General features: G+C 39.5%; 1 protein-coding gene across 6 annotated transcripts in view; it reads left to right on the top strand.

Moving 5' to 3' along the window:
- CTPS2 (CTP synthase 2) overlaps positions 1-13,795 on the top strand; it is a 108,008-nt gene that overhangs the window by 1,927 nt on the left and 92,286 nt on the right. For 3 of the 6 annotated variants that reach the window (XM_082609606.1, XM_082609604.1, XM_082609605.1), the window contains exons 2-3: positions 4,831-5,035; positions 13,499-13,669. In XM_082609606.1, the coding sequence (XP_082465732.1) occupies positions 4,870-5,035; positions 13,499-13,669 (337 nt within the window). In that variant the 5' untranslated portion in view covers positions 4,831-4,869. Of the gene's footprint in view, positions 1-4,830; positions 5,036-9,402; positions 9,466-13,498; positions 13,670-13,795 lie in introns of those variants that run through there. The other 3 variants (XM_082609608.1, XM_082609607.1, XM_082609609.1) reach the window with 2 other exon arrangements.

Below are 13,795 nucleotides of genomic sequence, written 5' to 3'. Positions count from 1 at the left end.
AACCCAACCACCTAAATATATATTAAAATGTAGCATTTTGGTGTAATTTGACCAGTCTTAATTAAAAAAAAAACAGTTGAGATAAAAATATATTTAATTTTATATCCTGCTCTGTTGTGTAACATAAGCATACCTTATATGAAAGATTCTTAGGCTTTTTGACAACCACATAATGTGCCTTCTCATAAATACTCTCCAGTTTTCTATGGCATTTTTCCATTTTGCTAACTCTTACAGATGGGAAGTCATTTTAATAGTGTGACAGTGCCAGAATAAGGTAGTTACAGAACAGCTTATTTGCCCCTTTATCCAACAGGAAAGGTGAAGACCAAGAGGATGGGGACCTTGACTTTTTGTTCACACCCATATCCACAGGACCTGGGAACACGTCAAGCATATAGTTGTCTGGGAGGAAGAAAATTTCCTTCTACCCTTCTAGGTTCTTCTGCTGGTCTAAGAATTAAGTTGACATGAGGCAGATTAACAGGAGAAAATCAAATAAAAGTTTAATAATGTGTATACATGGGAGAGACCCAGGAAAACTTAGTCGCTTGCTAAAATGGTTGAAACCCTTGCCTTAAATACCATCTTCAGCTCAAGAGAAAAGAAGATGTTGTGGGTAGTAGTTTGGGACCTCAGAAGGGAAGAGGGCAGGGCTTCCCTGGTGGCGCAGTGGTTAAGAACCTGCCTGCCAATGCAGGGGACATGGGTTTGAGCCCTGATCCAGGAAGATCCCAAATGCTGTGGAGCAACTAAGCCCATGTGCCACAACTACTGAGCCTGTGCTCTAGAGCCTGCGAGCTGCAACTACTGAGCCCACGCTCCTAGAACCCAAGCTCCACAACAAGAGAAGCCACCACAATGAGAAGCCTGCGCACTGCAACAAAGAGTAGCCCCCTTTCACCACAACTAGAGAAAGCCTGCGCACAGCAACAAAGACCCAACGCAGCCAAAACTAAATAAATGAATAGTTTAAAAAAAAAGGGGGAAGAAGGCAATTAACATGGAGATGAAAAGGCAAATATTTTGGTAAACAAATGTTTGCTAGGTCAGGCAGAGACGGTACACAGAGTGGACTCTGATCTCTAAGAGCTTCCCCGACCACATCTAGCTCATATTCTCTGAAGGTATCTCTGGTGATAGCTCTATGCCAGGAACAGGCCCTTTATCTAAATTCTTTAGGCAGCAAAGGGGGCAATAAAAAAGAAGGACTTCCTGAGTCTTCTGTTTCTTAAAAATAATCAAACTAAATTAATGCTCATGCCAAAGAGGCACATTTTGGTGGGGCAGATTTTCCTCCTCTGCCTGTTGCATAAACGTTTATGAGCTGACTGAATCAGTGAGTATAGGGCTCTGAAAAATAAGAGCTCACCTTGACTTAGCACTTGGGTGCTCTCTTTGTAACTACCCATACAGCTCTATAAGGCTGGCACTGGTATTATTTGTGTACTGCACAGGTGGAGAAAATTGAGGTTTAGAGAAGTTGAAATTGCCCAGGGTCATAGCTACTGAGTGACAGCACTTGAGCTCAGGCTGTCTGACTCCAGAGGAGGGACACTTATTGAAAAAGAAAAAAATCAACAGTGGGATGAGTAAGGGAAGACTGTGATGAAATTCCCACTCTAACGACTACCTTGGCTAGTAGAAGCGGCAAGAGATGAATATTCAGATACATTTTGGATCTATAGGAGTAGCATTCTGGGTTTGGACTGAAAATCTTTTAGGCTAGCTCAGGTGAGTGGATGGCCAGGTGGCTAGTAAAGAGGAACGGTGACATTGAACATGATCAACTGTGTTGTGTAGAGAAAGGCAGGCCCAGGGACTTAAGGAAGCCATTTGGGATGGGACTTGTATATTTTGGATGGCTTCAGTTTACTCGCCTTGACGGTGGTCAGCTAATTCAAATTGAACTCACAGCTCTGAAGTGAAAGGGCTCTACACCTTTTAAGTTAAGCTAGTTTATTTACTTTTTAATTTATTTATTATTTATTTTTGGCTGCGTTGGGTCTTTGTTTCTGTGCGAGGGCTTTCTCTAGTTGCGGCAAGCGGGGGCCACTCTTCATCGCGATACGCAGGCCTCTCACTATCGCGGCCTCTCTTGTTGCGGAGCACAGGCTCCAGACGCGCAGGCTCAGTAGTTGTAGGCTCACGGGCCCAGTTGCTCTGCGGCATGTGGGATCTTCCCAGACCAGGGCTCGAACCCGTGTCCCTTGCATTGGCAAGCAGATTCTCAACCACTGTGCCACCAGGGAAAGCCAAGCTAGTTGGTTTTGAAAGTAGAGGAAACTACAAAATCAGAATAGGCATTCCTTTGGGGAAGACAGGCAGATAGGATAAGCGGGTAGCTGAAATCATTCCTACCTGATTGCATTTGAGCTTGATTTCCAGGTATTTAAAAACACTTGTGAATTACAATAGAAAGTGGGATTTAGAGTTATTAGCTTTTGTTAGTTACTCTCTTTTCTTGTAGTTGCGATTTTCTATTAATAGTCTTAGTTGGCCGTTTGTTTGCCTGTCAGGACCACACGAATAATGCCGTTAAGGCTCACCTTCACGTGCATGGTGAAATGGCAAGCGCAGAAGGCCCCTGCCCAGGCTCAAGGGGAAAACAAGAGTTCTCAGAGTAGAGTAGCCCAAGTAGCTCTTGGGCTTCCTGTCTGCCTCTAAAACAAAAGGGTTTGAATCACACAGCAGCAGGAAAGTCAAATAAAATTTCTTTATGACATAATATTTTCTTTTTTTTTTTCTGCTTGAATATTTCTGCATGGTGAAATGGATGGGTAAGGAACAGATTCAGTGTTCCACATGCATAGTTAAGGAGGATACATTTATTATTATTAATAATGACATTAGTAGCTAACTTTTACTAAGTTCTTACTGTATGTTGATATAGGGGTCAATTTTGACCCCTTCTAAGCCAGGTATCAGCAAACATTTTCTATAAAAGATAGTAAATATTTCAGGCTTTGTGGGCCAGAGGTCTCTGTTTTCCCAGCTACTCAGCTCTGCCATTGAGCCAGAAAGCCACCAGAGACAATATGTAAATAATGGACATGGCTGTGTGCTAATAAAACTTGATTTATGGACACTGAACTTTGAGCTTCATACAATTTTAATGTGTCATGAAATATTCTTTTGATCTTTTCTCAGTCATTTAAAATGTAAAACATTCTTAGCTTGGCGACCATACAAAAACAGACAGTGGGCCAGATGTGACCTGTGGGCCCTGGTTTCCTGACCTCTGATCTATACCTTAGCTCATTTAATCCTCACAACCATCCGCAAGATTTTTTATTTTATTTTTAAAATATTTATTTATTTGGCTGCGTCGGGTCTTAGTTGCGGCACGTGTGATCTAGTTCCCCGACCACGGATTGAACCTGGGCCCCCTGCATTGAGAGCGCAGTCTTAACCACTGGAGACCAGGGAAGTCCCAAGATTTTTAAAAATGTTGGCATATTTGAATATTGATTTTTAAAATAGACTATTTTTATTTTATTTTATTTTTTTAAATTAAAAAAATTTATTTATTTTTGGCTGCGTTGGGAATATTGATTTTTAAAATAGACTATTTTTATTTTATTTTATTTTTTTAAATTAAAAAATTTATTTATTTTTGGCTGCGTTGGGTCTTTGTTGCTGTGCTCAGGTTTTCTCTAGTTGCGGCGAGCGGGGGCTGCTCTTTGTTGCGGTGCGCGGGCTTCGCACTGCGGTGGATTCTCTTGTTGCGGAGCACGGTCTCTAGGCGCGTGGGCTTCAGTAGTTGTGGCATGCAGGCTCAGTAGTTGTGGTGCATGAGCTTAGTTGCTCCGCAGCATGTGGGATCTTCCCGGACCAGGGATTGAACTCGTGTCCCGTGCATTGGCAGGCGGATTCTTAACCACTGCACCACGAGGGAAGTCCCCCCAAATAGGCTATTTTTAGAGCAATTTTAGGTTCACAGCAAAACTGAGCAGAAAGTACTGAGTTTCCGTACACCCACTGCCCCATGCCCACAGCGTTCCTCATTATCAAAATCTTGAACCAGAGAGGTACATTTGTTACAGTCAATGAAGCTACACATCATTATCATTCCAAGTCCATAGGTTACATTAGAGTTCACTCTTGGTGTTATACATTCTGTGAGTTTGGACAAATGTATAATGACCTGTATCCACCATTATAGAATCATACAGAATAGTTTCACTGTCCTAAAAATCCTCTATGCTCCACCTATTCATCTTTCCCTCCCCCCACTAACCTCTGAAAACCACTGATCATTTTACTGTCTTCATAGTTTTGTCTTTTCCAGAATGTCATATAGTTGGAATCATGCAGTATGTGCCTTTTCAGATGGGCTTCTTTCACTTAATAACATGCATTTAAGTTTCCTCCATGTCTTTTCATGGATTGGTAGCTCATTTCTTTTTAGTGCTGAAAAATATTCCAAGGGATTGGTACTTTTTATTCCATTTCACAGATGTAGAAACAGGTACAGAAAGGATTAGTAACTCGCCCAGGTATAGCTAGTACAGATCTGACTCCAAAGCCTGATCTCTTAAAAATTTTACCATGCTTCTGAATCCCAGAGAATTTTGGCTTCTTATGATGAAGTTTGTCACACGACAGAGTTGGGGTAAATGTAAAATCAGGGTAATGGAGCCAAACATTTTGCTGTATCCGGAGCTTCCTGCATGTCGACAAGAAAGAAAAACCTAGACGATAAGACTTTGTTTCACATACTTAGAAAAAGTGCTGTGTACTTTTGAAATTCTGGTCCAACACACTCTCCACTTTACTGGTTTAAGAACATGTTTCTCTTCCCTGACCCTTAATTTCATTACCTTTCAGATTCTATCTGGGTGCTGTCACTCAGCCACTCCTCTGCCAATGAAGTACATCTTGGTCACTGGTGGGGTCATCTCGGGCATCGGTAAAGGGATCATAGCAAGCAGCATTGGGACGATTCTAAAATCATGTGGACTCCGAGTTACTGCCATCAAAATCGACCCCTATATAAACATCGATGCGGGCACTTTTTCACCTTATGAGCACGGTATGAGGGAGGACCACTTCCCCCCTATAAAGCACTGCGTTAAATTGAGGTTCTTTCTTGTATTTTGGGTAATTTCTTTAGGATAGAGTTCCAGAAGTAGAGCTGCTGGGTCATACATTTTGGATCTGTGAATGTTCTCATGGTTATTGATACATTTTTCTGATTGCTGATGACATTCTAAATTAGTCCACCCTTTTGGAAAACAGTGTGTGAGGATACCATTCTCACTGTACCTTTTTTTTTTTTTTTTTTTGTGGTATGTGGGCCTCTCATTGTTGTGGCCTCTCCCGTTGCGAAGCACAGGCTCCGGACGCGCAGGCTCAGCAGCCATGGTTCACAGGCCCAGCCGCTCCGCGGTATGTGGGATCTTCCCAGACCGGGGCACGAACCCGTGTCCCCTGCATCGGCAGGCGGACTCTCAACCACTGCGCCACCAGGGAAGCCCCTCACTGTACCTTTTGTAGTATGGATTATGTTTTGTTTTATTTTATCATAAAGGTAATATATTTCTCAACATTTCATTAAGAGAAAAACTCAGGCAATATAGAATATATTGACAATATAGAATGACCTGAAGAAAATAAAAATCGTCCATTTCCCACCACTTGGAATAATTATTGTTAATGTTGAAATTTTGGTGTATATACTAATTATATTTATTTATTTATTTATTATTATTTTTTTGGCCATGCCGCATGGCTTGTGGGATCTTAGTTCCCTGACCAGAGATCAAACCTGTGCCCCCTGCAGTGGAAGCACGGAGTCCTAATCACTGGACCGCCAGGGAAGTCCCTATACTAATTATCTTTAAAAAGGCACTAGCCCTTACATACTTTCTTCTTAAACTTTTTACATACAAGCAAGAAAGTATATAAATCATAAGTACCAGTAGATGAAATGAACATAATGTGTAATCAGCCTCCAGCTCAAGAAACAGAAACCCCCTTTATGCCCCTTCCAGTCTCTCCCCATCTGAAAAGACCAGGGTAACCATTATCCTGTCTTCTGACATTATAGATCAGTTTTGCTTATTTTTGAACTTTAAGTGAACTAAATCTGAGTCATACTATTTTTTTAATTGAAGTATAGTTGATTTACAATGTTTCAGGTGTACAGCAAAGTGATTCAGTTATACATATGTATATTCTTTTTCAGATTCCTTTCCATTATAGGTTATTACAAGATATTGAATATAGTTCCCTATTCTATACGGTAGGTCCTTGTTGTTTATCTATTTTATATATAGTAGTAGGTATCTGTTAATCCTGAATTCCCAATTTATCTCTCCCCTAGTCATATTTTTTTCAATCTAATTTTAAAACTTAATCTACTGTAGACATTTTAATAGATTCTATACTTCTAAAGGCTGCATAGAATCTATACAATAATAGGAAATCATTTCCAATTTATTGACATTATAAACAACACTGTGAAGGGAAACTTTAAAATTTATTTTATTTTATTTTTTTTTAATTTGAAAATCATCCATTTACAGAGGATCTTTTTAAAAATTGTTTTTTTGGCTATAGAGAACTTCCATTTCAAATACACACAAAAGTAGATACACTAGTATATTTGTTTGCTAGGGCTGTCATGACAAAATACCACAGATTGGGTGGCTTAAACAACAGAAATCATTTTCTCACAGTACTTGAACGTGGAAGTCTAAGATCAAGGTGTTGGCAGGTTTGGTTTCTTCTGCGGCCTTTCTCCTTGGCTTGTGAAGACTGCCTTTTTGCTGAATCCTTGCATGAGTTTTTCTCTGTGACCACATGTTCTTGGAGTCTCTCTCTTCTTATAAGGGCACCAGTTCTATAGACTTTTAGCCCCCATCTTTATGATCTCATTTAACTTTAATCACTTTCTTAAAGGCCCCATTTGCAAATACAGTCACATTGGGGATAGGGCTTCAACCTATGGATTTGGGGAGCACAATTTAGTTCATAACTTCTGGTCTAGAGAAGAAAGTGTTCCATAGAGAAAGTGAGGTCAACAGTGTCAAATGCCCCTGAGAATTTGGGTAAGATGAGGTCAGAGAATTGGCTGCTGGTTATGGTAATACATGGGTCATAATAACCTTTGATGAGAGTCATTTCAGTGGAGTCATAGAGATGAAAGTCTGATTTGAATAAGACTTTACTGAGGAGAGAATGATAGGTGAGGAAGTGAAGACAGTGAGTATAGATATCTCTTTTTAAGAGTTGTGCTGGACATAGAAAACAAACTTATGGTTACCAAAAGGGAAGGGGTGGGGAGGGATAAATTAGGAATTTGAGATTAACAGATATACACTACTATATATAAAATAGATTAAACAGCAAGGACTTACCATATAGCACTGGGAACTATATTCAATATCTTGTAATAACCTATAATGGAAAAGAACCTGAAAAAGAAAATGTGAGTGTGTGTGCGTGTGCCTGTGTGTGTGTGTGTGTATAACTGAATCACTTTGTTGCACACCTGAAACATTGTAAATCAACTATACTTCAATTTAAAATAAAGAGAGTTGGGCTGTGAGAAGAAGCAAGATAATGGGGTAGTAGTTGGAGGAAATGTGGGGTACAAAGAATTTTTTTTTTTTGCTTTATAACAAATTTAATCAGTTATACATATACATGTTCCCATATCCCCTCCCTTTTGCGTCTCCCTCCCGCCCTCCCTATCCCACCCCTCCAGGCGCTCACAAAGCACCGAGCTGATCTCCCTGTGCTATGCGGCTGCTTCCCACTAGCTATCTACCTTACATTTGGTAGTGTATATATGACCATGCCGCTCTTTCACTTTGTCACAGCTTACCCTTCCCCCTCCCCATATCCTCAAGTCCATTCTCTAGTAGGTCTGTGTCTTTATTCCTGTCTTACCCCTATGTTCTTCATGACATTTTTTTTTCTTAAATTCCATGTATATGTGTCAGCATACAGTATTTGTCTTTCTCTTTCTGACTTACTTCACTCTGTATGACAGACTCTAGGTCCATCCACCTCATTACCAATAGCTCAATTTCATTTCTTTTTATGGCTGAGTAATATTCCATTGTATATATGTGCCACATCTTCTTTACCCATTCATCCGATGATGGACACTTAGGTTGTTTCCATCTCCGGGCTATTGTAAATAGGGCTGCTATGAACATTTTGATACATGTCTCTTTTTGAATTATGGTTTTCTCAGGGTATATGCCCAGTAGTGGGATTGCTGGGTCATATGGTAGTTCTATTTGTAGTTTTTTAAGGAACCTGCATACCGTTCTCCAAAGTGGCTGTACCAATTCACATTCCCACCAGCAGTGCAAGAGTGTTCCTTTTTTTCCACACCCTCTCCAGCATTTATTGTTTCTAGATTTTTTGATGATGGCCATTCTGACTGGTGTGAGATGATATCTCATTGTAGTTTTGATTTGCATTTCTCTAATGAGTAAAGATGTTGAGCATCCTTTCATGTGTTTGTTGGCAGTCTGTATATCTTCTGTGGAGAAATGTCTATTTAGGTCTTCTGGCCATTTTTGGATTGGGCTGTTTGTTTTTTTGCTATTGAGCTGCATGAGCTGCTTATAAATTTTGGAGATTAATCCTTTGTCAGTTGCTTCATTTACAAATATTTTCTCCCATTCTGAGGGTTGTCTTTTGGTCTTGTTTATGGTTTCCTTTGCTGTGCAAAAGCTTTGAAGTTTCATTAGGTCCCATGTGTTTATTTTTGTCTTTATTTCCATTACTCTAGGAAGTGGGTCAAAAAGGATCTTGCTGTGATTTATGTCATAGAGTGTTCTGCCTATGTTTTCCTCTAAGAGTTTGATAGTGTCTGGCCTTACATTTAGGTCTTTAATCCATTTTGAGCTTATTTTTGTGTATGGTGTTAGGGAGTGATCTAATCTCATACTTTTACATGTCCCTATCCAGTTTTCCCAGCACCACTTATTGAAGAGACTGTCCTTTCTCCACTGTATTTTTTTAACATAAATGCCTAGGTACAGAATACCTGATTTGGTGGGTAGGTATGTTTTTCAGGTTTTTCAGTTTTCTTTATACCTTTGCTGAATACTATTCTTTTTAAACTTTACTAACCTGAGAGTACACCAAACAACCAAAAAAAGGGATAACCAGGGATCGAACCTGTGCCCCCTGCAGTGGAAGCGTGGAGCCCTAACCATTGAACTGGCAGAGATTTCCCGGGTATCTCATTATGTTAATTTAGATTTCTTTGATTTTCATTTTGTCGGTGGAATGGCTTATTCAAGTCTATGGTAGATTGTATATTTGTTTGAAACTATGACCCAGCTTCCTGGGTGGAGTAAATTCCCTGCCCCACAGACTTTGGCCTTTGGCCACGTAGGATGGTTAACTCTTCCTGATTTGTTTGGAACTTCCCTGGTTTTGAAACTGAAAGTCCTGAATCCTGGGAACCCTTTTACTCCTGGGCAAACCAGAGAGGTCAGTCACCTTATTTGGCCATGTGATTTGTTTTGCTCTGTGGGATATTACTGAATATGAAATATGCCTTTTTAAGCAGAACTTTTCAACGCAATGGCATAATTTGGCTCAGTCTCTGTCGTCTTTCTGCCCTCTGCTGTGAGAGCTGCATGCCCCATATAGGGATTTCTCCTTCAACCCGGGTCCTGGAATAAGAAGGCACAGGGTAGACTCACAACTGACCCACAACCCCTACGTAACATGAGGGAGAAATCAGTAAATGTTTTCTAAGTCGCTGAGATTTTAGGGTTGTTTGGTAGGCAGCAGAATTGACTAATGCCAGGTGTTATGCCAATTTTCCTTTGGATTTTGAAAAATGATTTTCAAGAATACTTTGTGCAGAGTACATTAACCTATACTTACCACATGTATATATTTTTACTTTGTTTGCAATTTGTCTTAATATTACTTCTGCTGATAAGTAATATTACTTCTGCTTAATATTAGTTAATAAGTAAGTAACTGATAAATAATATTACTTCTGCTTAATATTACTTCTGCTGATAAATTTCATTTTACCATTTGTGTGACTAAATGTATCAGCTGTTTCCTTTATGATTTCTGCCTTTGACGTCACCTGTAAGCTTTTCTGTTCCAGGAATATTTAAATATTCATCTATATTTTCTTCTGGCACTTTTAGAGCTTCATTTGGTTTTACTTTATTTTTTTTTCTTCCAGTTTTATTGAGATATAGTTGAAATACAGCACTGTATAAGTTTAAGGTGTACAGCATAATAATTTGACTTGCATACATCATGAAATGATTATCACAGTGTTTAGTTGAACATCCATCATCTCATACAGATGCAAAATTAAAGAAGTAGCAAAAAATTGTTTCCCTTGTGATGAAAACTCTTAGGATGTACTCTCTTAACTTTCATGTATAACATAGAGCAGTGTTAATTATATTTATCTTGCTGTACATTACATCCCTACTACTTACTTATCTTATAACTGTAAGTTTGTACTTTTTGACCACCTTCATCCAATTCCCCTCACCCCACCCCTCTCCTCTGGTAACCACAAATCTGATCTATTTTTCTATGAGTTTGCTTTTGAAGTATAACTGACTTACAACACTGTGTTCCTGGTGCACAATATAGTGATTTGATGTTTCTGTACATTTTAAAATGATCACCACCATTTGCTTTTACTTTAATGTTGTTAATACATTTGGAATTTAATTTGGTGGGAGATGAGGATGTAACATAATTTTTTCTCTAAATTTTTTTCTGAGTAGCCACTATTCCTAATCGCAATTATCAAAGATTGCATTCTTTCTCCACTGACTTGAAATACCACCTTTCAGTATATACTAAATTTCTGTCTTTGTATTCTGGTCTGTTCCAGATCTCTTTGTTTATTCCTGCCTACCATTTTAATAGCTGCAGCTTTTTATTATCAGGACTTTTCTCATTATTCCTTTTCTCCTTTTTTAAACCTCAAAATGTTAGTTGTCTTCAAGATTAACTTCACAGTCCTTTTATCAAAGTATATGAGAAATCACTCTTTAAATTTATGAATTAATTTGGGGAAGAATTAAAACACTGAAAATATTGACTGGCCTATTCAGGAACTGTATAAGTGGCTTTCATTTTATCCCTACCTTCTTTTATGTCTCTGAAGTAAAGTTTTAAAGTTTTCTTCATATTGGTCCTACACATTTCTTTGAAATTTATTTCTGTGTATTTTACCTACTTTGATTTGTAATGATATCTTTGGTTTTTTTAGTCATGTATTAAATTCCTTTATGTAATAGGGACTTTTTGGGGTATTTTGGTTTTGTGTAGTATTTGTTCATGTTGTCTTATTCCATATTTGTATATACTGAAATATATACACATTTTTTTGAATTTTATTTTATTTATTTTTTAAACCCATATATATTTTAATCTTCCTTTACTCACTGTTTTTTTTTTTTTTTTTTTTGCGGTACGCGGGCCTCCCACTGCTGTGGCCTCTCCCGTTGCGGAGCACAGGCTCCGGACGCGCAGGCTCAGCGGCCATGGCTCATGGGCCTAGCCGCTCTGCGGCATGTGGGATCTTTCCAGACCGGGGCACGAACCCGTGTCCCCTGCATCGGCAGGCGGACTCTCAACCACTGCGCCACCAGGGAAGCCCACTCACTATTATTTTTTAAGGGCTTTTATTTTTATTTATTTTTCATGTGTTTTGTTTTGGTAATCACACCTGTTTTTCTTCCAAATTAACTTTAGTTTCACTGTCAAGTTAAAAAAAATCTGTTGGCATTTTTATTATAATTGCATTAAATCAAAAAAAATGTTTTTGAAGACATGATCTACAGCTTTTCTTTTTCTTCTAGGAACATAATAGGAATCTAAAATTTTTAAATTTGGGAATCTAAAATTTCAAGACCTTTGTCGTATACCTGGAGTATTGCCAAACTGGCTTTGCCCTGAATTAACTAGAGAGATTTCAGAGATCTTCCCCTCTTTGGCAGAAGTTAAGATAATCAAAGTACAAAGACTTTTCCATGGATTGGCAATTCCTGATAAACATGAGAAAATAGAATTTGAACTGGAAATGGAATTTGGGAAACATGAAAATATTACAGTTTCATCATTTTGCTCTTTTGTCCTTAAAGTTAGAGATCTTTCTGATCACACTTAGGTACCTTATGAGGGAGACATAAATGAGACTATAAAAGGCTTCTGATTAGGTTCAGAAGCTAGCCAACCTTCTTTTTATGCTATGAACATCTAGCTATAGAAGTAAATGATAGAACTTCCTTAATCAGGGAGAGTTTCAGTTCTGACAAGGTGGCTTTAGGACATTGGACTCCCAATCGATGCCCTCAAGTAACGCTGGAGACCCAGATGCTTGCCTAGTAGTCAACACAGTTGCCGGTCGTGTGATTAAGTCTTCATCTATACACATTTTTAAAAAATTAATTAATTAATTAAAAAAAATTTTTTGGCTGTGTTGGGTCTTCGTTGCTGCCCACAGGCTTTCTCTAGTTGTGGTGAGCAGGGGCTACTCCTCATTGTGGCGCACGGGCTTCTCACTGCGGTGGCTTCCCTTGTTGCAGAGCTTGGGCTCTAGGCACGCGGGCTTCAGTAGTTGTGGCGTGCGGGCTTCAGTAGTTGTGGTGCGCGGGCTTCAGTAGTTGTGGCGTGTGGGCTTAGTTGCTCTGCAGCATGTGAAATCTTCCCGGACCAGGGCTCGAACCTGTGTCCCCTGCATTGGCAGGTGGATTCTTAACCACTGTGCCACCAGGGAAGTCCCAAGTCTTCATCTGTATCCTTCTTCACGGTGCTGTTGTGCAGGTGGCTTATTGCTCACTTTCTTTTTGGCCTCAGTTTCACCAAGTCGCCCCGTGGGCTATTGGAGGCCCTGCTTTTCATCTACTGTCTGTTTAATAGTGACTTTATCCAAGACTGGAATCAATGAAAATTTTCTTACGCCAATTTCAGAGTCCGGGATACTGATGCTTTGAAGTCAATTGCTATTTGTTTTAAAAATTGCTGTTTTAAAGTCCCCTTTTTTTTTTTTTTTTGTGGTACGCGGGCCTCTCACTGTTGTGGCCTCTCCCATCGCGGAGCACAGGCTCCGGATGCGCAGGCTCAGCGGCCATGGCTCACGGGCCCAGCCGCTCCGCGGCATGTGGGGTCTTCCTGGACCGGGGCATGAACCCGCGTCCCCTGCATCGGCAGGCGGACTCTCAACCACTGCGCCACCAGGGAAGCCCTTAAAGTCCCTTTTTCATGTGGTATATGATGAGTTTGGAAAAGCTAAATCTTGGGGACAGAATTTCAGTAAGCATTTAAAACTACCGTAATAGAATACCAGAATTTTACCAATGCACTTTCATGGATAGAATCGAATTGCTAAACTTTCCCATCGAAATATAGAAATGGTGATACTCTATGGCTTATAAATAAGTCTTTTACCAGCTCTTTAATATATTGTGCTCATCTTTGAAAGATCTACTGGAAGCAAATTTTTAATTTTTACATTGCCTTTTTATCCCAGGTGAAGTGTTTGTCTTAAACGATGGTGGAGAAGTTGATTTAGACCTTGGAAATTATGAAAGGTTCTTGGATATTAATCTTTATAAAGACAACAACATCACCACTGGGAAGATATATCAACATGTGATCAATAAAGAGAGGCGTGGTGATTACCTGGGGAAAACAGTACAAGGTATTATATTCCACAAACATTAGGGGGCCCTGTGTGCTGAGCACTCACACCCTGCTCAAAATAGACCTGAAGATGAGGGGGTCCCTGTGCTTGACAAGCTCCAATCCTTTTCAGATCCCTGTTTTC

This window comes from Mesoplodon mirus (assembly GCF_964341445.2).
Source record: "Mesoplodon mirus genome assembly, chromosome: X".
Classification (NCBI taxonomy): domain Eukaryota; kingdom Metazoa; phylum Chordata; class Mammalia; order Artiodactyla; family Ziphiidae; genus Mesoplodon; species Mesoplodon mirus.
The sequence above is the reverse complement of the archived record's forward strand: the minus strand, read 5'-3'. Positions and strand labels throughout refer to the sequence as shown.